Source organism: Epinephelus lanceolatus, chromosome 17 (assembly GCF_041903045.1).
Source record: "Epinephelus lanceolatus isolate andai-2023 chromosome 17, ASM4190304v1, whole genome shotgun sequence".
NCBI classification, from domain to species: Eukaryota; Metazoa; Chordata; class Actinopteri; order Perciformes; family Serranidae; genus Epinephelus; species Epinephelus lanceolatus.
In genome coordinates this window covers 732,837-758,672 of record NC_135750.1, presented here as the reverse complement: position 1 = coordinate 758,672, position 25,836 = coordinate 732,837, and the positions used below count along the sequence as shown (strand labels likewise).

The window sequence follows — 25,836 nt, the reverse complement described above, 5'->3', positions numbered from 1 at the left end:
CGAGTGTTGGTCGGCTGACATCCTGGTTGCCATTCTACGGCAGCCCTCGGACAGTGATACCCCCCTCCCTTCCTTCTGTTCTCTTCTCACGGAGGCAGCTATCCACGGACATCGCCCAGCTAAGTTACGCCCAGCTAAGTGAACACTGGACTTTGTTTCCCATTCAATTTGAGCTCCAACCGGCCGCATGGTTTCCATACGGTAGCGTTTATTCTAGAATGGGGACTGTTTACATGTGCATATTGGTATAATTCCACTGTGTCTACTGTTGTTTGTACTGATACTGTACATATTGGTATCATTTACTGTGAGCTGTTTGTACTGGTACTGTGCATTCTGCTATAATTATTTGCATTACTATTTGTTTTCTCTTCAGATAAATCTGATAATTGTTGCTCGGTCTCTTTACTCATTTATTCAGTAGAGTGTCCACACACCTTCTCATTCTACATATACATAGAGGTATACTGGTGGCTTTACAGCCTACATTTTATTCATTATCTCTGATCCCCACGCTCAATTTGGTCGTTGCCACAGTGCAACGCAGCACCACTGACGCTAGGTGGCGCCAGGCTTAAAAAAAACTGAATCCTATCTGTTGCCTCTTTAAATAGAGTAAAGTAACTAAAAAACAAAAACAAAAATAAAAAACTTACAGAACTAAAATATACATTTAACAAACATCTATAGATCTAAAGTGAAATTTAAAAAAAACTTATATAAAGTACTAAAATAAATAAAAAAAAACTTAAATACAGAAATAAAATAAATCCTGCAGACCTAAAACAAATAAAAAAAACTATGAACTTATGTAAATAAAAACTTTACAAAAACTACAACAAATAAAAACTTAAGACTTAAAAAAGTTTTTAATTAAATAAAAAAGCTAAAGAAAAACAAAATAAATAAAACATTTAAAGAACAGAAATAAATAAAAACAATTAAAAAAAAACTTAAACTAAAATAAATAAAAACTTAAATACAGAACTAAAATAAGTCCTAGAGACCTAAAACCAACAAAAAAACACTTAAACCAAAGTAAATAAAATCTTCACAAAAACTAAAATTAAAAAAAATAAATAAAAAACTTCAACCAAAAAAAAAACCTTAACTAAAATAAATAAGGAAAAACTTACATAAAAAGCTGAATTAATTAAAAAAACTTAAAGGACTAAAATAAATTTTTAAAAACTTCAATAAAGAACTAAAATTAAAAAAAGATGAACACCTAAAAAAAACTTAGAGATAAAATAAGTCAAAAGCTTAAAAAACTAAAATAAAAAAACTTAAAGATTTAAAATAAACAAAGAAACTTAAAGAACTTAAATCATGAAACTTAAATAAAGACCTACAACTAAAATCTTTTCCCGTCACTGAACGTTAGCACATCTGTTTGATGGCCTGTTTCTCACCTTGCACTGGGCCGCTGCCAGCGCCGCCGCCACCTCCTCCCTCTTCTTCCTCTCGGCCTCTCTCTGTTGCTCCGCCTCCTCGTCCTCCCTCCTCTTCCTCTCCTCAACCTCTTGTTTCCTCTTCTCCTCGTCCTCCCTTCTCTTCCTCTTCTCCTCTTCCTCCCGTCTCTTCTGCTCCTCCAGGATTTGGTCCTCGACCCTCTTTGTCCTCATCAGCCTGATCGCTCTCTTCTCTGATTTCACCTGTAGAAACAAAATGGAGGTGTGGCTCAGAAGGTGAAACTCGTCTGTCACTCAGCAGCCAGCGTCTGTGACGTCAAGACTCACCAGGGCCACGGTGAACTCCACCTCCTTGTGGATGTCGCTGCTGTTAAACTTGGTTTCACTGAAGTTCTCATGGATGTCGAAAGGAAGCTCGCCGTGGTCCTCGGAGTTGATGATTCCTTCTTCAGGACCCAGAAAGGTGATGATGCCCTGAAACACAGTCACGTGGTCATTCAGGATTAAAACCAAGACATCAGAGACTCCGTTAGAGGCCACTAGGACTCACCAGCTCTCTCTTCTCTTTGGTGTAGCTGAAGGTGAAGGGGATTTTGGGTTTGATGTTGGCCGCTCTCCTCTTCCTTGTCACCATGTCTACCAGCAGGTTGATCAACACATGGTCGTTCTTCAGCAGCGTGACGCCGCAGTCCCTGTGGTCAAAGGTCACGTTGGTCCTGACAGGGCCGATGTTGGCGTGGATCTGACCCGGGTAGCCCTGCATGGTGGGCTACAGACAGAGACAGACGCCATGTCAGAGATCACAAACAGGAAGCAGTTTAACAGTGCTCACGTTGTCTTTATATGGCTCCTGTAAGATCAGCTCCCCTCACTGATACTGCTTCAGATAAGAATGAACATGAAGACAGAACACTGTGAGACGTATTGCTAACGAACCTGAACAGGTCAGGTTTACATGAGTCCACTGAGCTCCTGATGACTGTGACATGTGATCACATGGATTAAATATAATGTCCTTATACTTTTAGGCTTCATCACAGTACGTGATACATATCTCTATATTACCTCTAAATTACTGCAGACTACTGAAACACTGACTTATTTAGTAAAATAACAGTTACGACAAAGGTAAATAAGGTAGCTACTTTGATACAATAAAGTTTAAGTACTGTTATTAAAAAAACAAAAACAAAAAAAACTTAAAGCACTGTTTCAATAAAGTTCGTTACGTTTAACTCCTGCAAGAATCGCCAGCGAGCATCTGGTGGCCAGGCCTTAGGCTCAGCCCGGCAAGATAACATGGAGCTGTTGCCCTGTGGACCCACCACCCAAAGGGACAGAGATCAGGGTCAGGTGCATTGTGTGCTGGGCGGCAGGCAGGGGCAGGGCCCCTGGCGTCGCAGACTGGCTCTGGGGACATGGAACGTCACCTCTCTAGTGAGCTGGTGTGGGACGTGGAGCAGTACCAACTAGTTGGGCTCACCTCCACGTGCAGCACTTGTTCTGGAACCAAACTCCTTGAGAAGGGCTGGACTCTCGCTTTTTCCAGAGTTGCCCAGGGTGAGAGGCGCTGGGCATGTGTGGAGATACTCATGAGCCCCCGGCCCAACACCGCCGTGTTGGGGTTGTCCCTGGGGAGCGAGATGGTCACCTCAATGCTACTGTGTGTCGCAAAGAAAAGGTCTCTGACTGTTTGTTCGTATGCCCCTGCCAGCTGGGGACCCTGCCAGGATGATTGGGTGGAACGGCCTGCCTCACCTGAACACAAGTGTTGTTTTGTTACTGGACTTCTGTGCGAGTAATGGCCTGGCCAGAACAAAAAACATGTTCAAGCATAGGGAGGTTCATAAGTGTACCTGGTGCCAGAACACTCTAGGCCAAAGATCAATGATCTACTTTGTGGTCGTATCATCAGACTGCGGCTGTGTGTCTTGGACACCCAGTCGAAGAGAGGAGCAGAGCTGTCAACTGATCACCACCCGGTGGTGAGTTGGATCAGATGGCGGGGAAAGCTGCTGGACAGACCTGGTAAACCCAAACGTGTAGTGAGGGTGAACTGGGAACGTCTGGCTGAGGTCCCTGTCCGTGGGGTCCTCAACTCCCACCTCCAGAGGAATTTCTCCCAATCTGAGTGGTCCACGTTCAAAGCCTCCATTATGGAGGCGGCTGCTAGGAGCTGTGGTCGGAAGGTTGTTGGTGCCTGTCATGGCGGCAACCTAAGAACCCTCTGGTACCAGCAGTGAGAGAAGCTGTCACGTCAGGCTAAAGAAGGAGGCATTTCGGGTCTGGTTGGCCCAGGGGTCTCCTGAAGCAGCAGACAGGTACCAATTGGCCAAAAGCACTACAGACAAAACTGCAGCTGACAAGCAAAAACCCAGGTATGGGAGGAGTCTATGGAGAAGGACTTTCTATTGGCCTCACCGAAGTTCTGACAAACCATTAGACATCTCAGGAAGGGAAAGCAGGGCTTGGGGTTAGGTTAGGGTCAGGCTCTGCTCAGCAGAGAAGAAGAACTGCTGACCTGAACTGAACCTGGTTGTCACATCCAACACAGAAAACAGAAACACAAGCCTTTTGTTGGTGGTTTAAAAAAAATGACGTGAACATTTATACCTGATGTTTGTTGTACAGTCATTTTAAACGTCGCACATGGAATAAGCTGTGACACATCGATTTTCATCGATACACAGCCCATCTCTACATGATGACGGTTGGGTTTCTGCAAACTTCTGTTCTTCTTCTTCAGCAGCTGTTTGCTCAAACTGGAACCAGTAACAGAGACATACTGGCGCTGACAGTAACCGTCTGTACATCAGTTGTATCAGACTCACCGTGGGCTCTATGATTGGCTGGCTGACGATGCCCTCGTACAGCTCTGGGTCCAGCCTCATGTTGGGCCCCAGCTCCAGCTTCACCATGGGTGTCACTTTAGGAGAAGTGTCTTTCTCGCTGTTTTCGTCGTCATCGTCATCATTGTCGTTGTCGTCGTCTGTGTTTTGGCCGGCAGCCTCCTCGGAGACAGCAGCAGCAGCGGTGGCGGCAGAAAGCGTCAGGAGGAGGGGTTCCTTCACCCGTCGGATCCTGATGGCCCTCTTCCCCGCCCTCAGCTGAGGACAAACAGAAACAACATGATTTATAAATCCTCAGCTGGCGATCAGTCAGAGCTGTGACAGGAAGTGAACGTCTCTGAATACTCACCATGATGATGGTGAACTCCACCTCCTCGCTGATGTCCTCGGCAGTGAACTCAACATCACTGAAATTCTCCTTGATGTCGAAGGGAAGCTCGCCGTGTTTCTCAGACTTGATGACGCCTTCATTGTCTGTCAGGCTGATGATGACACCCTGAAACGATTCAAAACATCGAGTCAAATAGAATCAGGTGAGGAGGTGAACAGGTCAACAGGTAAATAGGTGTACAGGTGAGCAAGAAGCAGCTCTGACCTCCTCCCTCTCCTCGTGGGTGTAGCTGAAGGTGGAGGGGATTTTGGGTTTGATGTTGGTCGCTCTTCTCTTCTCAGTGACGATGTCGGTCAGCAGGTTGATGAGCACCTGGTCGTTCTTCAGCAGCGTCACCGTGCTGTCCTTCCTGTCAAACGTCAGGTTTGTCCTAAGTGGCCCGATGTCCACGTGGACCTGCCCCTGGTACTGACGCTCGCCGGGCTGCAGACCGATGACAACACAACCAGGTCAACATCAGGAAACAGGAAGGAAAACGAGTTCCAAACACCTGGCGTGTGAACTAACCTGAGGCTCCGTGATGGGCTGACTGACCACTGCCTCGTAGATCTCCGTGTCCACGTTCTCTGTTCCGCCTGGAGCCACTTTCACATCTGTCGCTATCAGACTGTTCTGCTTAGAACCACAAACAATGTTAAAGCTAAATGTGTTTAGATCATGTTTCTCTGACTGACCCCGGCGAGGAGCGGCCAGCAGCAAGCGCTCAGAACTCCAGTTTCATCATCATATTTACTGACATGAATATTTAATCAAAGTTTGTTGTTTCATAACTAAATCATTGTCACAGAGACGAGTCGTTCATCAGCTGAAAATTAAAATTAATATTTCTAATGATGTAAAGGAAAAAAATATGAACATAAACTGAACCTTCTGGTTGTTTTAATATCCATATGAGTTGTGTGTTGATAGCACAGAGTGCGTCTCACCTTCTCCTTGCAGGCGGTGAAGTGGACTCTGACGCCAGGCTGCATGGCTTTAGGGTTTCCAAAGAAGGCGTCAAAGCTGAAGGTGAACTTCTTCAGATCTTCTCTCTCAATGTAGCCGAACGACGGCTGGTGATCAGAAACAGAACACCGTTTGATTATTGATTAAATCTGATTCATCAGAGGTAAAGTGGAGCTGATCCAGCATCAGAGAACTGCCCGGTCAAAGTCTGACACAGGAACTAGTGCACCCAAAAATGAAAATTCAGACATTATCTACTCACCCTCATGCCGAGGGTCCTGACGCACACGTGAGTGCGGTGCACAGAGAGGCAGTCAGAGCTACAGGCTACAATGAGGCTAAAAACAGAGTTCAAATGAGGTTTTTCCAAACAACTTTTTATGTCGGGGCTTCAGGACACTTGGATCACTACGGACGAGCAGTATGGAGATATTTTGTGGTTTCAATGATGTGTTTTTGGACGTTTGAATCTGGGGCGCCGTCAGCCTCCATTAGGTGGAGTTGTGTTGCTACCTCCTCTCCCCTTGGATCTCTGCAAGTGATGTGAGGACTCTAAAACTTCACCTGAGCCTCCCTCGGCATATGGGTGAGTAGATAATGGCTGAATCCTCATTTTTGGGTGAACTATCCCTTTAAGGAGTCCAAGAAGGATGTCGAAAAGGACGTCAGGAAGGACAACTTCCTGTAAACAACTCTGCCACAAAACAAAGACGTGTTTGATGCTTTTCTCAAATTAAAAGTCCAGAGTACAGGTGGGTGGATTTCCAGTTCGTCTGCTCCAGTCCCATAAAAACAGGTTTGGTTTTATGGAAGCAGACTGAACTGACACGTGACAAATTAAAAAGTCACCTACATCATCAACCTGAGCTGACGACGTCATGGCGCTAAATCCAGCTCATACTGCATTATTAATAAACAATATGACCACAGGATTAATATTATGTTTAGAGATGGCCAACAGAGCCATTAGTGTCTAACTGACACTCTCTGACTGTCGAGCACGCCAACACGAAGGTCGTAAAGGTGAACAAGAGGTGAGAGGGGCGGAGCAACGTACACTGTGTTTGTTTATCACAGAGTTCACATGATTTTTGGGGTGACGGGCTGAGACGCAGTCTCTCAGGAAACTGAAGCTGCAGCAACATGACGACACGTTGGAGCTAAAGCTGATGACAGTTGTCATATTGTTTATTAATAATGCAGTATGAGCTGGATTTAGCGCCATGACGTCGTCAGCTCAGGTTGATGATGTAGGTGACTTTTTAATTTGTCACGTGTCAGTTCAGTCTGCTTCCATAAAACCAAACCTGTTTTTATGGGACTGGAGCAGACGAACCGGAAATCCACCCAGCTGTACTCTGGACTTCACCGAACACGTCTTTGTTTTGTGGCAGAGTTGTTTACAGGAAGTTGTCCCTCCTGACGTCCCTCCTGAGCGCAGGAGACATTCTCAGGTGAACGTCTGTCAGACGCCAAGTTTCTGTTTATTCCTGTCGCTCACTCTGAAAGTGCTGCAGTGGGTAATTTGTATTTTATAGATGTTGAGATCATCCATGAAGATGTGAGGAAGAGGAGGTGAAGAAGAGGAGGTGGCAGTCTTACCCCGATAAAAGAGATGATGCCAGTGGACCGTCCTGGAGGAGGCCTGAGGACACAGAGACACAGTCAGACCTCTCAGAGCCTTCGTCACATCACAGCCTCAGAAACAACACTCACTTATCAAAGGTGCGTTTTCCCAGCAGGCCCAGCGCTCTGGCGGTCCTGGAGGTATCAGGTTTGGGTTTAGGTTTAGATTTGGGTTTGGATTTGGGCTTCTGGACGGCAGTGGGTTCAGCAGCAGCTGCCTTGGTGACGCTCGGCTCCTCGCTAGGTTTCTTAGCTTCCCCCGCAGCCGTCTCGGTGACCGGCGCTGAGATCAGAGCTTTAATCTGAAACATCAACCACGGAGGCACAAACATGTTCTCAGACATGTTAAATTCCCCCTACTGACGGCAGGGCGAAGAGGAGGAGCCACAGAGTAGAAATACACAGGTCATACATTAAAGTCCCTCTAAAGTAAAAGTCCCACAGTCCTGTCAGTATTAACTGTCTTAGACTTTCTGTTCACACAGATCAGGATCTTCTGGCATCACTACAGATCAATAAATCACAGACACCATGTGTTCTCACATCAACTCAGAAAAAACAGAGAAAACACCGTCTGTATGTGGGCGGGAGCTACTGGATTAATCAATTATAATTACTCAATCAACAGGAAACGAATCGGAAATAATTTTGCGAAGAAAATAAGATATTATAAAATAAAATCTGAAAAAATCAAGTAAAATAAAATCAGATAAAAAAAGAATAAACATGATAATATAAAATTAAATCAAATGAAAAAATCTGGTAAGATAAAACAGGATAATATTAAATAAGATAAAATAGGATAACATAAAAGAAAGTCAGATAAAAACAAAATAAAACTAGGGAATATACAATAATACAAGACACTATACTAAGATAAGATAAAATAAGATAAACCAGTTTTAATCCTGAGAGAAGAGCACAAAGACAGAAATATGTACAGAGAGATAAAGGACAATAAAACACTAAACATAAGTAACAAATATAAAATATAATACAAGACACTTCTCCTGGTTAAAGTCCTCTGAGTGTTTCTGTGTCTCTGTTCTCACATTAAACTGAATATCTCTGAGTTTGATCCAGATACCCAAAACTATTAATCAGTTACATTCAGAAAATAATAATCAATAATCAAAAGCTGGAGTCAGGATGTATCTCCTGTTCAGACTGATCGATCTGAGGACGTCTCTCAGTGAACTCACCCACTCCGGCTGGTCGGGCGGCGGGTTGGGCATCGGCTGCTCCACGATGGTCTAAACACACACAGAAAACTCTATAATCAATATCCAATCAATACACTTCTGATCTGATTGATAAGAGAACCGGAAGTGAGGCTCACCTCTCCCGTCCAGCCTGGAGGCGGGTACGCCGGGAAGCCGACCGGAGGCACGCAGGGCGGCGGCGGCGGGAGGGGCATCGGGCCGTAGACTGCAGGGTCCGGAGGGGGGATCCCGACAGGAGGAAGCGGGGGCACCGGTGGCACGGGTCCGGGGGGACCGGGCTCGGGTCCCCACGGCTCAGGGGGACGATCCGGTCCCCAACCAGGGGGACGATCCGGACCCCAACCAGGGGGTCCCCAGCCAGGAGGTGGGAACGGCCTGTCGGGTCCCCAGTCCTCAGGAGGTCTCCAGTCAGGCCGTGGAGGTCTCCAGTCATCAGGGTGAGGGGGTCTCCAGTCGTCGGGGTACGGAGGTCTCCAGTCGTCGGGGTACGGAGGTCTCCAGTCGTCGGGGTGAGGAGGCAGCCAGTCGTCGGGGTGCCGGCCCCAGCCCGGCGGCGGCGATGGTCCTCTCGGTCCCCAGCCCCGCGGTGGAAAGTCTCTCGGGTCCCATCCTTCAGGCGGCGGTGGCCCCCATCCTCCAGGCGGAGGAGGGCCCCAACCTCCGGGCGGCGGTGGTCCCCATTCCTCCGGCGGCAGAGGCCATCCACCAGGCGGCGGAGGGCCCCAGCCTCCCGGCGGTGGAGGGCCCCACCCCGGTGGACCCATCGGGCCCATGTCGAACGGAGGACCGTCATCGCCCGGCGGTCCCATGGGCGGTCGGCTCCGGGTCGGTCCCCTTCCTCGTCCCATGTCGAAGCTAAAGCTAACTGCTAATGTTAGCACGGGGAGCTAGCAGGCTAGGCTAACTGTGGAGTTAACCGACCAATCAACACGTTTAAGAGTCAAACTCGTCGGTTAACTCGTCGGATACGTTTCCGTCAGTCTCATAACTCCACAGTTCGTCGGTTAATCGATGCAGAATTTAATTTCTAACGGAAAGTCGACAGTTTAATGCTAAAGTCTGTACAGACACTGTGGGAGTGTGTTTGCATCTTCATCTTCTTCTTCTTCTTCTTCTTCTTCGTCTTCTTCTACTGTTGGTGACTCTTTCCCGCCTCCACCGGTCAGCAGACGGAACTGCAGCTTCTTCTCCAAAACGGATGGTCGCCATCTTGGAACCATTCTGTTTTTAACTGATGTGGAAACAGAGTTATTAAAATCCTTCTGTGTGGTCAATTAAATTAAATAAATCAATCGTAAATTATACAAATAAAAAATATAATAAAAATATATAAATATAATTAATATAATAATAATAATAATAATAATAATAATAATAATAATAATAATAATAATAATTTAAATACATATAATAATGTAAAATATATTAAAAAATATATAAATACAGAAAAGTGCTTAAAAAAAATCCAATGTATCCTTCTTCTTCCACCTCTTATCATTATTATTATCATTATTATTATTATTATTATGTGTAAAATAATAGAAACAGAATTTAATTTGTTTATTATAAATGGTTTAAATGTTATACCAAAGGTTAGTACATCTGAGCTCTATTCATTTATACAGTTGCTGTTACACTAATGCCCCTTATTTAATTAAATTAATTTTCACTTTAAGTTGTTCTTAATGCTGATTTTGGTTGTTTGTGTGTGTACTGATGTTCAAATAAACACAAGAAGTTTGTGCTCTAGAGAAAGGGTCAGCACTCAGTAAATAACCTCCTAAGCCCTATGATAAGCTATTATGGCAAGGCTTAACTATACAGACCAGTGAGCAGTGATAACTAGCATGTCTTTGGGGTCATCAGGTGGGAACCTCCTTTCACCAGTGTTTCGTCTAGTTGGTCCCACGACACCTCCAGGAGGCTAGACAGTGATCTCTGGTGTCCCAGAGACACTCCCCTAATGCCAGGTCTCACTGCTCCCCGCACCAACCCAATAACCTCCTTTACCTCACTTACACATGGCTTTCTCAGCCCAAACAGCACTGCCACCTTCAACCAAACCCAGGTAGTTATATATTGTTTATGTTTACAAAAACATGAAAAGCAGTCCCCAAATTCCATTTTTCATGTTATTTTGTCAATTTTAAGGGGTTTCTCCTATAAAAAAAAAGTGCAGATAACAAACCATTCATTTTTGGATTAATTATCCCCTTAATACACTGAATTATGAACATATTATTTAATAAGACTATTGGGTCAAACATTAAGGGATTCACTTCTATTTCTCCCGGTACAATGGAGACATAAAAAAGTTTTTTTTAAATAAAAAAAGCTCTGTAGAGAAAAGTTTCTACTGATAATATCTGACAAAATATTTCAGAGAACTTCAGATTTGATGGTTTACTCTGAGAATGAAAATTAATTTCAGGAGACATGTTAATAAAAGTGAGTAACTTTCAATTCTCAGTTTAAAGGTTTGTTATTAAAGCAAAGCAGCATGTGAGAAAAATAATGACATCGCCCCGGCACCACAGGAAGTGACACTGTCTCCACAGGAAGCATTGATGTTCAGATGCTCCTCTGATAGTCAGGGATGGCTCAGGTTTGTCTTGAACCAGCCCCTAGTGAAGCTGACACAGGTCATAATTCTATTATTATGCACATAGGATCATTATCGTCACATCATGTATTAATATATTTACTTATATAAACCATCATATATTACTATTATTATTGTTTTACATTTATGGAGGTGTTCCTCTGGATTTAAAAGATAATTAAAAGGGATTTAAAATAAAACACACACACACACAGTTAATTTCCAATGAAATGTGAGTCGCGGTGCAGCATAGCAGAAAAAGCTTTTATTTAGTTGCTGGCTGAAGTCGCTCGACTCCAACGAAGGAACCAGAGACAACAATATGAATATAGGAGCTCTCAAAATTACAGCAGAACGGGGAGCTGGACATCAGATGTCCTCCGCTCTCGCCCTAACGACAGGAAACAGAGCAGCCGACAGAGTCTTTGCTCAGCAAATGACGCAACAGTGAGCCAATAATAATCATCAATCAATCAATTGATCGATCGGTCGATGGGTTATTGCAGTGATACTCCTACAGACGCTCCGCTCAGACTCTTCAGATGCATAGAAACATCCAGCTCTACAAACATGTAAAAAATACAACTTAATGTGAGTAAATCTAAAGTGAAGAGTTTCTTTACTGTCGAATGAAGGCAGCGTCCGTCAGAGAGAGAACTCAAGGCAGAACGTGACTAACACCACCCTCTGAAACAAGCAGCAGGAAACAAACATGTCCAACTGATCCAGGATCAGCTCCAGAGCCCGGCGGGGTCGCTGTGGAGACACGGCGAGGACAATCCAGTTCTGAGGTTTCAAATCAGGAAATCATGAAATCAGAGTCTCTCAAACTAAATCTGGATCTTCAAATGTTTCTAACTCAGCTGACACAGAAATAAAAACTCTGAAATCAAAATCAGCGCTCTGGATCCCCAGTAAAAATACTGGTTCAGACTAACGATTAAACTAGTTCAGATTGGTTTTAACCAAGTGTCACACTGTGTGTTTAAACACAAACACAACTCGCAGTGACTTTGACGTCAGAATTTAAAAACTAAACTCAGATTTTTTTTTTCTCTTTTTGAAGTCATCTCTTTTTTCTTCCTCAGAACTAATTTGTCCCTCGTCGTCTTCCGTACTTTGCCTTGATGAAAACAAAGAAGGTGAAATACAGGAAGTGGAAAAGCGAGTGCAGCTGTGTTTGGGACAGGCGGGCGGGGGTGGCGGGGGGGGAGTTCAGGTGAAGAAGGACATCCCTCTGATCATCTCCAGTCCCTCCTGGTGTCCTCAGGTGAGGGGGCGGGGCCGTGGCGGGGCCCGCCTCGCCCTCGCTCTCGTCCCTGGACTCTCTGGGTTTCAGTCCAGCTCAGTCGAAGGGGCTGAAGTCCCTCTCCAGGTTCTCCGACTCGTCGTCGTCGGAGAAGAAGTCGTCTTCATCGATGTCGTCCTCATCGTAGTCCTCGTGCCACTCGGGGACATACTCTTCATCGTACTCATCGTCCTCGTCCTCTGCCTCCTCACCGCCCTCCTCACCTGCGTAGTTATTGTTGTCAGAGTCTCCGGAGTCTGACGCTCGGTCCGACTTTGATCTGACAAACAAAGTCAACATTTGTTTATTATTATTTTAAATGATCTTGCATCATTTTATCAGTGTGAGACATCAGGACGAAGACATCAGGAGATGAGGACGTTACACTCTGCTGTGACCTTTACAATGGAGACGCACTCGGCCTTCATCACAGCACATGATAAGAATATTTAAAATGATAATAGTAAAATTAATGATAATAAATACACTGAAAATACAAGAAGCATTCAAATTAAATTAAACTTTATTTTGTATTTTATTTAAATCAAATTTGTATTTATATTTTTTCTAATTGATATTTTTCACAATTGTTTCAATTAAATCATCTAAACTAAACTAAATTCATATTTTTCGTCCATTTTATCAACTTTTTCACAACATTTCAACGTCACACTTTGTTAACAGATTTTGGACATTTCAATAATGTTTTTTATTTATTGATGAACACGTTAAACTTTGCTGAAGCCTCCGACGTCTGAACCACTGTCATAATTAATTTATTATAAATATTTAAAAGCAAAGAGAGGATTTCCGCACACTTACATCTGTGCAATACTTCACTTTAATGTGAGCTTTCGGTCTAGGAGACCTTCATCAGAGTGAGTACGCTGCAGACGTAAGTGTGCGGAAATCCTCTCTTTGCTTTTGGACTTTTTTGTTTCCAGCACCTTAAACAAGACTGATCCAGGTTGAGCAGTGGTCCGGCTGCAGTTTCTACATTATAAATGTTTAAAAAAGAACCAAAATTCTGTTTTCAGATTCTCAGATGTGAATTTTTCTTCTCTGACAGTGAAATTAATGTCTTTAATGTTGAATGTGTAAAAATAAACTTTATTTATGAAGGAGGAGGCTCTGTGCTCACACTTTGTTGGCGGCGTCGGTGTTGTTGGACAGGTTGGAGCTCTGAGTGGATTCTGGTTCCTGACTGCTCTTTGACTGGTAACCAACCCTGAAGTCCTGAAACACACACACACACACACACACACACACACACACACACACACAGAGGAAGTGTCACTGTATCATACTGGGACTGAACTGGTCTGGTGTCACACTGGTCTGGTGTCACACTGGTTCCCAGGTGTCTTGGGACTGGTTACCTGGGTGGAGTGCTGCAGGATGGCCAGCAGGCGCTCCTGGATGCGTCGGATCAGTTCCAGTCCGGTGGTGAGGTGTTCTGGTTTGAGCAGGCGGACACACGAGGCCAGGTCAGTGCACTGCAGCAGAGTCTCCTCTGGGGACACAGAGACAACCAGTTAGACCAGTTAGACCAGTTCAAAGAGCAGACACTGTGTCTGTGATGTTGGGAGTCTCACCCAGCAGGATCTGCAGGGCATTGGTGTGCAGGTCCAGAGCCTCCGTCTGCTGCTCCATCACATCCATCTTCTCCGTCTCCTGGTTGTAGTAGCTGTAGACGCAGGAGTAGGCCAGCACCTGGAGACAGAGGGCAGGACACAGTTAACACACTACTACTCCTCTCAGATCTGCCAGCAGGACCACAGGCTCATGGTGACAATGATGATGACGGTTACCTTACGAGCCTGAGCGAGGACCTTACAGGCGTCGATGACGAAGGTCAGAGACTTCATCTGCAGAGCTTCGTTAATCGACGACACTTTGTTCTCCAGGTTGATGGCGAAGTCCTGTGACAGAGACGTCAACATGAAACAGATGATTCTGTCTGCTCACAGAACTTCCTGTCACTTAACACCTGAGGCTGGACGATGACGCAGGTCCTGGAGTTAGCGAGGTAACTCCAGGGTTAACTCTGGGTTTTCAGTCCGACGACGCTGATTCTATTTTTACCGAGATGTTTAACCGTTTGTTTAATGTGTGTTTAACGTATGATTAACATTTGTTTAACATGTGTTTAATGTGTTTAACGTGTGTTTATTGTGTGTTTAACATGTGTTTAATGTGTTTAATGTGTGTTTAACATGTGTTTAATGTGTGTTTAACGTGTGTTTAATGAGTGGTTAATATGTGTTTAATGTGTGTTTAACGCACGTTTAACGTGTGTTTGACGTGTGTTTAACGAGTGTTTAACGACTGTTTAATGTGTGTTTAACTTGTTTAATGTGTGTTTAGTGTGCGTTTAACGTGTGTTTAATGTGTGTTTAACGTGTGTTTAATGTGTGTTTAATGTGCGTTTAGTGTGCGTTTAATTTGCGTTTAATGTGTGTTTAGTGTGCGTTTAATGTGCGTTTAGTGTGCGTTTAACGTGTTTAATGTGTCTTTAATGAGTGGTTAACGTGTGTTTAACGAGTGGTTAATGTGTGTTTAACGTGTGTTTAATGTGTGTTTAATGTGTGTTTAGTGTGCGTTTAATGTGTGTTTAGTGTGCGTTTAATGTGCGTTTAATGTGTTTAATGAGTGGTTAACGTGTGTTTAACGTGTTTAATGTGTCTTTAATGTGTGTTTAATGTGTGTTTAACGTGTCTTTAACATGTCTTTAACGTGTTTAACGTGTGTTTAATGTGTGTTTAACGAGTGGTTAACGTGTCTTTAACGTGTGTTTAATGTGTGTTTAACGTGTTTAACGAGTGGTTAACGTGTCTTTAACGTGTGTTTAATGTGTGTACATGTGCGTAGGGTCTCCACACAACCATAAATCCCCTTTGAGCCTGAGGACAGGTGTCAGTGAAGCAGCTGCTGTTCAAACGTCTCCGCCCCCCAACAGGCTAATTTAATATTCATGAGTGATAATCAAAGTGTGTCAGACGGCTGCGGTCTGCAGAGGCCGGGAGTCGTACCTTGGCCTGGTGGTGGAAGGTGCATCGCTCATTATAATCCTGAAACTTCTTTTCCTGTCGCGCTGCTTTACTCACCTGCAACAACAAACAACAACAACATCATAAAGAACAAACAACATGAGACTCTACAGAACAGATGAGACTGAGTCTGAAGTGAAACTCAGCTCTGTCACATCTTTATCAAACATCTTATGACATTTCAATTGATTTGATTTAGTCGACTGGACTTCCTGTTGACGAGCTGAAATACCAGTGTGAATATGAACCTAAATGATGACAGAGCACGAGGCTCTCTGACTGGACGGACTGATCATGTGACAGCATGTGAACCAACCATGGCGGAGCAGTTGTAGTAATCTTTGTGTGTCGGTTTCCATGGTTTCAGACACCGCCAGCAGAAGCCGTGGTTACACTTGGCACAGGTCATACTGAGGACAGAGGGAGAGACCCGTCACCTTCATCATCATCACCATCATCGTCACCATAATCATCGTCAGCGTAGGTGTGAGGAGGTGTAAGTGTGAGGAGGTGTAAGTGTGAGGAGGTGTAGCAGGAGATGTAGGTGTGTGGAGGTGTAAGTGTGAGGAGGTGTAGCAGGAGATGTAGGTGTGAGGAGGTGTAAGTGTGAGGAGGTGTAGCAGGAGATGTAGGTGTGAGGAGGTGTAAGTGTGAGGAGGTGTAGCAGGAGGTGTAAGTGTGAGGAGGTGTAGCAGGAGGTGTAGGTGTGAGGAGGTGTAGGTGTGAGGAGGTGTAAGTGTGAGGAGGTGTAGCAGGAGGTGTAAGTGTGAGGAGGTGTAGCAGGAGGTGTAGGTGTGAGGAGGTGTAGCAGGAGATGTAGGTGTGAGGAGGTGTAAGTGTGAGGAGGTGTAGCAGGAGATGTAGGTGTGAGGAGGTGTAGGTGTGAGGAGGTGTAGCAGGAGATGTAGGTGTGAGAAGGTGTAAGTGTGAGGAGGTGTAGCAGGAGATGTAGGTGTGAGAAGGTGTAGGTGTGAGGAGGTGTAGCAGGAGATGTAGGTGTGAGGAGGTGTAGGTGTGAGGAGGTGTAGCAGGAGATGTAGGTGTGAGGAGGTGTAAGTGTGAGGAGGTGTAGCAGGAGATGTAGGTGTGAGAAGGTGTAAGTGTGAGGAGGTGTAGCAGGAGGTGTAGGTGTGAGGAGGTCTAACAGTAGGTGTAGGTGTGAGGAGGTGTAAGTGTGAGAAGGTGTAGGTGTGAGGAGGTGCAGCAGGAGGTGTAGGTGTGAGGAGGTCTAACAGTAGGTGTAAGTGTGAGAAGGTGTAAGTGTGAGGAGGTGCAGCAGGAGGTGTAGGTGTGAGGAGGTCTAACAGTAGGTGTAGGTGTGAGGAGGTGTAAGTGTGAGAAGGTGTAGGTGTGAGGAGGTGCAGCAGGAGGTGCAGCAGGAGATGCAGCAGGGTCTACGTACTGCAGGCAGCCTTCGTTCTTCTCGATCTGAGCCTGGCAGCTCGGGCAGCGTTTGGAGATGAGCTTGGCGAGGTGTTTGCTCTGAGCCTCCATGTTCATCCCTTCATAATATCCTCCATCATCCATCCACTGAGACATGTGGCTGCAGCTGGCTGGGTAATGGGCCTGGAGGGGGGGGGGGGGGTGTCACTGTTTGAGTTCGTCAACCATAAAAATAAAACTAGAATCACGACCCTGTGGTTTTATGACTCCGCCCACCAGTCCACCCTGTGGTTTTATGACTCCACCCACCAGTCCACCCTGTGGTTTTATGACTCCACCCACCAGTCCACCCTGTGGTTTTATGACTCCACCCACCAGTCCACCCTGTGGTTTTTATGACTCCACCCACCAGCCCACCCTGTGGTTTTATGACTCCACCCACCAGTCCACCCTGTGGTTTTATGACTCCACCCACCAGTCCACCCTGTGGTTTTTATGACTCCACCCACCAGCCCACCCTGTGGTTTTATGACTCCACCCACCAGCCCACCCTGTGGTTTTATGACTCCGCCCACCAGCCCACCCTGTGGTTTTATGACTCCACCCACCAGCCCACCCTGTGGTTTTATGACTCCACCCACCAGTCCACCCTGTGGTTTTTATGACTCCACCCACCAGTCCACCCTGTGGTTGTATGACTCCACCCACCAGTCCACCCTGTGGTTTTATGACTCCTCCCACCAGCCCACCCTGTGGTTTTATGACTCCACCCACCAGCCCACCCTGTGGTTGTATGACTCCACCCACCAGTCCACCCTGTGGTTGTATGACTCCACCCACCAGTCCACCCTGTGGTTTTATGACTCCACCCACCAGTCCACCCTGTGGTTTTATGACTCCACCCACCAGTCCACCCTGTGGTTTTTATGACTCCACCCACCAGCCCACCCTGTGGTTTTATGACTCCACCCACCAGCCCACCCTGTGGTTTTATGACTCCACCCACCAGTCCACCCTGTGGTTGTATGACTCCACCCACCAGTCCACCCTGTGGTTGTATGACTCCACCCACCAGTCCACCCTGTGGTTTTATGACTCCACCCACCAGCCCACCCTGTGGTTTTATGACTCCACCCACCAGTCCACCCTGTGGTTTTATGACTCCACCCACCAGTCCACCCTGTGGTTTTATGACTCCACCCACCAGTCCACCCTGTGGTTTTTATGACTCCACCCACCAGCCCACCCTGTGGTTTTATGACTCCACCCACCAGCCCACCCTGTGGTTTTATGACTCCACCCACCAGTCCACCCTGTGGTTTTTATGACTCCTCCCACCAGCCCACCCTGTGGTTTTATGACTCCTCCCACCAGCCCACCCTGTGGTTTTATGACTCCACCCACCAGCCCACCCTGTGGTTTTATGACTCCACCCACCAGTCCACCCTGTGGTTTTTATGACTCCACCCACCAGCCCACCCTGTGGTTTTATGACTCCACCCACCAGTCCACCCTGTGGTTTTATGACTCCACCCACCAGTCCACCCTGTGGTTTTTATGACTCCACCCACCAGCCCACCCTGTGGTTTTATGACTCCACCCACCAGCCCACCCTGTGGTTTTATGACTCCGCCCACCAGCCCACCCTGTGGTTTTATGACTCCACCCACCAGCCCACCCTGTGGTTTTATGACTCCACCCACCAGTCCACCCTGTGGTTTTATGACTCCACCCACCAGCCCACCCTGTGGTTTTATGACTCCACCCACCAGTCCACCCTGTGGTTTTTATGACTCCTCCCACCAGCCCACCCTGTGGTTTTATGACTCCACCCACCAGTCCACCCTGTGGTTTTTATGACTCCTCCCACCAGCCCACCCTGTGGTTTTATGACTCCTCCCACCAGCCCACCCTGTGGTTTTATGACTCCACCCACCAGCCCACCCTGTGGTTTTATGACTCCACCCACCAGTCCACCCTGTGGTTTTATGACTCCACCCACCAGTCCACCCTGTGGTTTTATGACTCCACCCACCAGTCCACCCTGTGGTTTTATGACTCCACCCACCAGCCCACCCTGTGGTTTTATGACTCCACCCACCAGTCCACCCTGTGGTTTTTATGACTCCACCCACCAGCCCACCCTGTGGTTTTATGACTCCACCCACCAGTCCACCCTGTCATAGGTGACAGTGAAAAATTCTAATCAGTTTATTCTACAGTCCATGCAGACGTTTGTGCCAAATTAGAAGATATTCCAGGGAGGGACAGAGGGAGAGACAGAGGGAGAGACAGAGGGAGGGACAGAGGGAGGGACAGAGGGAGAGACAGAGGGAGGGACAGAGGGAGAGACAGAGGGAGAGACAGAGGGAGGGACAGAGGGAGAGACAGAGGGAGAGACAGAGGGAGAGACAGAGGGAGGGACAGAGGGAGAGACAGAGGGAGAGACAGAGGGAGAGACAGAGGGAGAGACAGAGGGAGGGACAGAGGCAGGGACAGAGGGAGAGACAGAGGGAGAGACAGAGGGAGGGACAGAGGGAGGGACAGAGGCAGGGACAGAGGGAGAGACAGAGGGAGGGACAGAGGGAGAGACAGAGGGAGAGACAGAGGGAGAGACAGAGGGAGGGACAGAGGCAGGGACAGAGGGAGAGACAGAGGGAGAGACAGAGGGAGAGACAGAGGGAGGGACAGAGGGAGAGACAGAGGGAGGGACAGAGGGAGAGACAGAGGGAGAGACAGAGGGAGGGACAGAGGGAGAGACAGAGGGAGAGACAGAGGGAGAGACAGAGGGAGGGACAGAGGGAGAGACAGAGGGAGAGACACAGGGAGAGACACAGGGAGAGACAGAGGGAGAGACAGAGGGAGGGACAGAGGGAGAGACAGAGGGAGAGACAGAGGGAGGGACAGAAGGAGAGACAGAGGGAGAGACAGAGAGAGAGACAGAGGGAGAGACAGAGGGAGAGACAGAGGGAGAGACAGAGGGAGAGACAGAGGGAGGGACAGAGGGAGGGACAGAAGGAGAGACAGAGGGAGAGACAGAGAGAGAGACAGAGGGAGAGACAGAGGGAGAGACAGAGGGAGGGACAGAGGGAGAGACAGAGGGAGGGACAGAGGGAGAGACAGAGAGAGAGACAGAGGCAGGGACAGAGGGAGAGACAGAGGGAGAGACACAGGGAGAGACAGAGGGAGGGACAGAGGGAGGGACAGAGGGAGAGACAGAGGGAGAGACAGAGGGAGGGACAGAGGGAGGGACAGAAGGAGGGACAGAGGGAGAGACAGAGGGAGAGACAGAGGGAGGGACAGAGGGAGGGACAGAGGGAGAGACAGAAGGAGGGACAGAGGGAGAGACAGAGGGAGGGACAGAGGGAGAGACAGAGGGAGAGACAGAGGGAGGGACAGAGGGAGAGACAGAGGGAGAGACAGAGGGAGGGACAGAGGGAGGGACAGAAGGAGGGACAGAGGGAGAGACAGAGGGAGGGACAGAGGGAGGGACAGAGGGAGAGACAGAAGGAGGGACAGAGGGAGAGACAGAGGGAGGGACAGAGGGAGAGACAGAGGGAGAGACAGAGGCAGGGACAGAGGGAGGGACAGAGGGAGAGACAGAGGGAGAGACAGAGGGAGAGACAGAGGGAGAGACAGAGGGAGGGACAGAGGGAGAGACAGAGGGAGGGACAGAGGGAGGGACAGAGGGAGAGACAGAGGGAGAGACAGAGGGAGGGACAGAGGGAGAGACAGAGGGAGGGACAGAGGGAGGGACAGAGGGAGAGACAGAGGGAGAGACAGAGGGAGGGACAGAGGGAGGGACAGAGGGAGAGACAGAGGGAGAGACAGAGGCAGGGACAGAGGGAGGGACAGAGGGAGGGACAGAGGGAGAGACAGAGGGAGAGACAGAGGGAGGGACAGAGGGAGAGACAGAGGGAGAGACAGAGGGAGAGACAGAGGGAGGGACAGAGGGAGAGACAGAGGGAGAGACAGAGGGAGGGACAGAGGGAGAGACAGAGGGAGAGACAGAGGGAGGGACAGAGGGAGGGACAGAGGGAGGGACAGAGGGAGAGACAGAGGGAGAGACAGAGGGACAACCTGAAAACATGATGCCTCCGGCCGCAGCTGTTGCCGGTGTGGAGGCATACAAACCTCGGTCTGCTGAAGGTCAACGTGATGTTTTCAAAGTCTGTCAACGACTTTTAGAGATTTTATACACAAACAGGAAACAGACAGACTTTAGAGAACAAACTGTGAGTCTTTGAGTCTGTCTCCTGTCAGGACAGAAAGGTCGCTGATTTGCCTCTGACTGTAGCTCAGCCAACCTGTCTCAGTTTATGAACCTTACTATTTACACTGTTTGTCAGTGTTTATGTTCTTTCCATCGTATTATTGATGTCACATTGTTCTGTCGCCTCCTCCACCTCAACATTTGAGTCTGACTGTAAGGTGATAAAGTGGAGACACTGCAGAGGAACATTTAAAACATACAGATGTCATCAAACATCCCTGCTGAACACTGACTTAAAGACAATTATTTTATATAAAAAACAAACCAACATGTAAATAAGACATTATTTAGATAAACATGCACTTATTTGAGTAATTGTTTACATCTCTTTATTTCAGTCCATAAATCAGTGAACACTGTCAACAACCAGAAAAATAAAATCTCATTTTCAGGTGGAGATTTACGACTCAGAGAAAAATCTATTTTGAGAAAACAGCCTTTAAAGAACTGTTCTGTACACGTCAGTGTTCATGTGTTCATGGTGATGTGATTAATGTCCACACATGACACTTTGTTTTTTAAATCTCATGCTGCTACTTTGAGTCTGAGCTCCACCTACGAGCTGAGCTCACAGGAGCAGCTGATCAGACTGATGTCAGCGAGCGACCACATCGCCAAAGATGCCAAAGAGGGTGAAACTTAATCAAAGGAGTTAACTACAGGGCAAGTGACTGCAGACCTGTAGTTTAAAGTCCTGTGTGTGATTTATCCTGGATTTATGTGAGGAGAGAAAAACTCTGCTAGCTGCTAGGCTAATTTATACACTGTAAAATGCCATTGACTTGTGCTAATAACATTAGCATGTTGTATTTGTTTGGGAAACATGTCCAGATACAGACACGTGTTTTGGAGGTGTAACTGCAGAGTGACATTGATGTTATGAGAGGATGTCCTCAGGTGGACATGTTGGGACCGTCGGGGGGACAGTAGTTTGACACATAGAGGACCTGTATGAACCAGAGAGAGACTCTAACATGTGATGATGCTGTCACATTAACCCGATCATCACAGTGACATCAGAGTGACATCACACCACACTGACACTGATCGATCATAAAGTCAAATGGAAAATAACAGTTTATACATGAGATTAATCAGGATTAAAAAACATTGTTTGAATGTATAAACCTCATCAGCTGTGTGTGTATGTGCGTGTGTGTGTGTGTGTGTGTGTGTGTGGTGACCTCTGACCTCTGGGAAGTTGCAGCTGAAGCAGGAGGACCAGCAGCACTTGGAGCAGGTGCCCATACTGCCCATGTTCTCCTTACAGAGGATCTGATCACAGCCCTGAGGGTTGGTGCACCACGTCAGGTTAGAGCAGCACTCCACGTAACCACGGAGCAGGGCGTTCTCATACTGGGGGGGGGGGGTGAATCGATCAGTCTGATTATTCTGATAATCAATTTCCGTACCTGCTTTAATCACATGTGATTGCTCTGTGAGGTCGTCACAGTAACCAACCAAGGAGGGCGGGGCGTTACCTTGGCGATGGTGTCCTTATCGGTTAGGATGCTGAGGAAGAAGCGTGAGGTGGGCTGAGCCTGGCAGTCTGTGATTGGACAGTTACAGTTCATCACCAGGTTCTGTTCAATCCTCGCCGTCAGGTACTCCTGCCAGCACGACTGTGACACAGAGATCAATAATCAATAACCAGCACGACTGTGACACAGGGATCAATAATCAATAACCAGCAGGACTGTGACACAGGGATCAATAATCAATAACCAGCAGGACTGTGACACAGGGATCAATAATCAATAACCAGCATGACTGTGATACAGTGATCAACAATCAATAACCAGCACGACTGTGACATAGGGATCAATAATCAATAACCAGCACGACTGTGACACAGGGATCAATAATCAATAACCAGCAGGACTGTGACATAGGGATCAATAATCAATAACCAGCAGGACTGTGACATAGGGATCAATAATCAATAACCAGCACGACTGTGACACAAGGATCAATAATCAATAATCAGTATCAGTATTGATGAGGGGGCAGGGCCTGACCCTGCAGCAGTAGTGCTGGCAGCTCAGTGAGGCAACGGGCTCTGTGGGTGGGGGGCGGGGACTCAGGCAGACGGGGCAGGTGGAGGCGGGGCTCGGCGGCGGCTGCGGGTTTCTGGACTTGATCCCGGCGGCCATGATGAGGGCGTCTGGGTCGTCGGTGTAACGCTGCACCAGCAGGTCCACATTCCACTTACAGTGGACCAGGAGGTGCTCGGCTCGGTCCAGGTCCAGACTGAGCGTCCCTGAGACCTGAGGGGACACAGACAGACAAGAAAAACTTGGATAACGTGTCTCTTTGTGGTCATGTTGTGTCTCTTTGCGGTCATGTTGTGTCTCTTTGCGGTCATGTTGTGTCTCTTTGTGGTCATGTTGTGTCTCTTTGCGGTCATGTTGTGTCTCTTTGTGGTCATGTTGTGTCTCTTTGCAGTCATGTTGTGTCTTTTTGTGGTCATGTTGTGCTCCTTTGCAGTCATGTTGTGTCTCTTTGTGGTCATGTTGTGTTCCTTTGCGGTCATGTTGTGTCTCTTTGTGGTCATGTTGTGTCTCTTTGTGGTCATGTTGTGCTCCTTTGCAGTCATGTTGTGTCTTTTTGTGGTCATGTTGTGCTCCTTTGCGGTCATGTTGTGTCTCTTTGTGGTCATGTTGTGTCTCTTTGTGGTCATGTTGTGTCTCTTTGCAGTCATGTTGTGTCTCTTTGCAGTCATGTTGTGTCTCTTTGTGGTCATGTTGTGTTCCTTTGCGGTCATGTTGTGTCTCTTTGTGGTCATGTTGTGTCTCTTTGTGGTCGCTAGGTGTCTCTTTGTGGTCGCTTGGTGTCTCTTTGTGGTCATGTTGTGTCTCTTTGCAGTCATGTTGTGTCTCTTTGTGGTCGCTTGGTGTCTCTTTGTGGTCATGTTGTGTCTCTTTGTGGTCATGTTGTGTCTCTTTGCGGTCATGTTGTGTCTCTTTGCAGTCATGTTGTGTCTCTTTGTGGTCGCTTGGTGTCTCTTTGTGGTCATGTTGTGTCTCTTTGTGGTCATGTTGTGTCTCTTTGCGGTCATGTTGTGTCTCTCTGTGGTCGCTTGGTGTCTCTTTGTGGTCATGTTGTGTCTCTTTGTGGTCGCTTGGTGTCTCTTTGTGGTCGCTTGGTGTCTCTTTGCGGTCATGTTGTGTCTCTTTGTGGTCATGTTGTGTCTCTTTGTGGTTGCTTGGTGTCTCTTTGTGGTCATGTTGTGTCTCTTTGCGGTCATGTGTCTCTTTGTGGTCATGTTGTGTCTCTTTGTGGTCATGTTGTGTCTCTTTGTGGTCGCTTGGTGTCTCTTTGTGGTCGCTTGGTGTCTCTTTGCGGTCATGTGTCTCTTTGTGGTCATGTTGTGTCTCTTTGTGGTCATGTTGTGTCTCTTTGTGGTCGCTTGGTGTCTCTTTGTGGTCGCTTGGTGTCTCTTTGTGGTAATGTTGTGTCTCTTTGCGGTCATGTGTCTCTTTGTGGTCATGTTGTGTCTCTTTGTGGTCATTCTGTGTCTCTTTGTGGTAATGTTGTGTTGTGTTCATGGACTGGTAACGTAAAAACTGGGCGCAGCATCAGAACAACAGTTCAGGCTAAACAGGACTGTTACACCTTTGTTAATGTTCGTGTTTGATTTCATGTCATAGAGTTATTGTGATGTGTTTTGTAGTCAGGTCATTGGTAGTTAGCTTTGTCAAAGCTAATGTTAGTTAGCTAATGCTTCACATAGCAACTTAACATCCTTTTACTATGCCGGCACCTCCATACATCGTAGATAACACACGTCCCTATGTAATGTGGCTTTAAACATAACTACACCCAGAGTGAGAACTCAAACTTCCTGACTGACGTCACATGGACGAAAGTTTATGACACCGCCTTTTGGTTCTGTGTAAAAATACAAAGGCGGCAAAAAGACGTGAAGTCGTAGAGGCTCTATAGCGCCATCTCTGTCTCTGCACTACTTCTCCCCCAGATGCTCATTTCAAATTAAACTTTATTGGCACAACAGTCTGACCTGTTGGACTGTTCTCTGCATCAGCTGACGAACTTCTTCCTGCGTCATCGTCCGACCCATCGAGAACAGGACCGCGTCCAGAACGCCGTCCTCGAACCGCCGCGGTGCCGACATCAGACTGCAAGAAACACAGATGATAGAGAGTGATAATCTGAGACAGCAGCATGGACATTTTAATTTAATTCATGACTGGTTTAATTTCTGGAAATAACTCCTGTTAGCATAAAATTAAACTTCACTGACCTCCGGCTGCTCCACGTTAACAATTTAATGTATTGTTTTCACTTAAACAAAATGAACATTTTCCTCTTTTTGTAATGAAACAAACCTGACAAGAAGACGAGCCGGCTGACGAGAGGTAAAATAATCCGTCAGATTTACACATCATGTTTGTTCAACTCAATAAAGTTTGATTTTCACTCATTTCCTTGGTTATTTTCCCCAAAATATTAATAATAATGAAAATAAAACGCAGTCTTCCTGCTTCATAAAGAGCGCATCAGTTTGTTTGTTTCCTTTGGCTGAGATCCCTCGCTGGCTTCTCACCCTCTAACATGCTAACTGTGTTTTCAGACTCTTCATATGTGAATATATTTTGTCTGTCTGGTAATGTCTTTGTTGACTGAGTTACAAATTATTTCAATGACTGTGTTTGTTATTCAGTTCAATCAGTTTGTATTTTATTATTTTGTACACACTAACAGACGACTGTCGTTAACTTGTCCACATATACAGTTTGGGTTTCAAAAACGGGGACCGGAGGGTGTGCTCCT

General features: G+C 46.8%; 2 protein-coding genes across 10 annotated transcripts in view; both read right to left on the bottom strand.

Moving 5' to 3' along the window:
* Window positions 1-9,686, bottom strand: part of LOC117247920 (uncharacterized) — a 33,348-nt gene extending 23,662 nt beyond the window's left edge. For 2 of the 4 annotated variants that reach the window (XM_033612579.2, XM_033612580.2), the window contains exons 1-12: window positions 8,563-9,686; window positions 8,426-8,476; window positions 7,314-7,525; window positions 7,200-7,242; window positions 5,579-5,704; window positions 5,160-5,267; window positions 4,857-5,075; window positions 4,611-4,757; window positions 4,244-4,519; window positions 1,963-2,181; window positions 1,740-1,886; window positions 1,413-1,655 (exon numbers count right to left, since the gene is read on the bottom strand). In XM_033612579.2, the coding sequence (XP_033468470.1) occupies window positions 1,413-1,655; window positions 1,740-1,886; window positions 1,963-2,181; window positions 4,244-4,519; window positions 4,611-4,757; window positions 4,857-5,075; window positions 5,160-5,267; window positions 5,579-5,704; window positions 7,200-7,242; window positions 7,314-7,525; window positions 8,426-8,476; window positions 8,563-9,294 (2,523 nt within the window). In that variant the 5' untranslated portion in view covers window positions 9,295-9,686. The remainder of the gene's footprint in view (window positions 1-1,412; window positions 1,656-1,739; window positions 1,887-1,962; window positions 2,182-4,243; window positions 4,520-4,610; window positions 4,758-4,856; window positions 5,076-5,159; window positions 5,268-5,578; window positions 5,705-7,199; window positions 7,243-7,313; window positions 7,526-8,425; window positions 8,477-8,562) is intronic. The other 2 variants (XM_033612577.2, XM_033612578.2) reach the window with 2 other exon arrangements.
* A 1,605-nt stretch (window positions 9,687-11,291) lies between these two features.
* The window catches only part of cul9 (cullin 9), a 57,135-nt gene continuing 42,590 nt past the window's right edge, over window positions 11,292-25,836 (bottom strand). For all 6 annotated transcript variants that reach the window (XM_078160968.1, XM_078160969.1, XM_078160972.1 and 3 more), the window contains 12 exons: window positions 25,064-25,181; window positions 23,061-23,309; window positions 22,524-22,664; window positions 22,234-22,398; window positions 16,789-16,952; window positions 15,703-15,796; window positions 15,369-15,443; window positions 14,148-14,258; window positions 13,932-14,049; window positions 13,716-13,849; window positions 13,478-13,572; window positions 11,292-12,616 (listed from right to left, as the gene is read on the bottom strand). In XM_078160968.1, coding sequence (XP_078017094.1) covers window positions 12,394-12,616; window positions 13,478-13,572; window positions 13,716-13,849; window positions 13,932-14,049; window positions 14,148-14,258; window positions 15,369-15,443; window positions 15,703-15,796; window positions 16,789-16,952; window positions 22,234-22,398; window positions 22,524-22,664; window positions 23,061-23,309; window positions 25,064-25,181 — 1,687 coding nt within the window. In that variant the 3' untranslated portion in view covers window positions 11,292-12,393. The remainder of the gene's footprint in view (window positions 12,617-13,477; window positions 13,573-13,715; window positions 13,850-13,931; window positions 14,050-14,147; window positions 14,259-15,368; window positions 15,444-15,702; window positions 15,797-16,788; window positions 16,953-22,233; window positions 22,399-22,523; window positions 22,665-23,060; window positions 23,310-25,063; window positions 25,182-25,836) is intronic.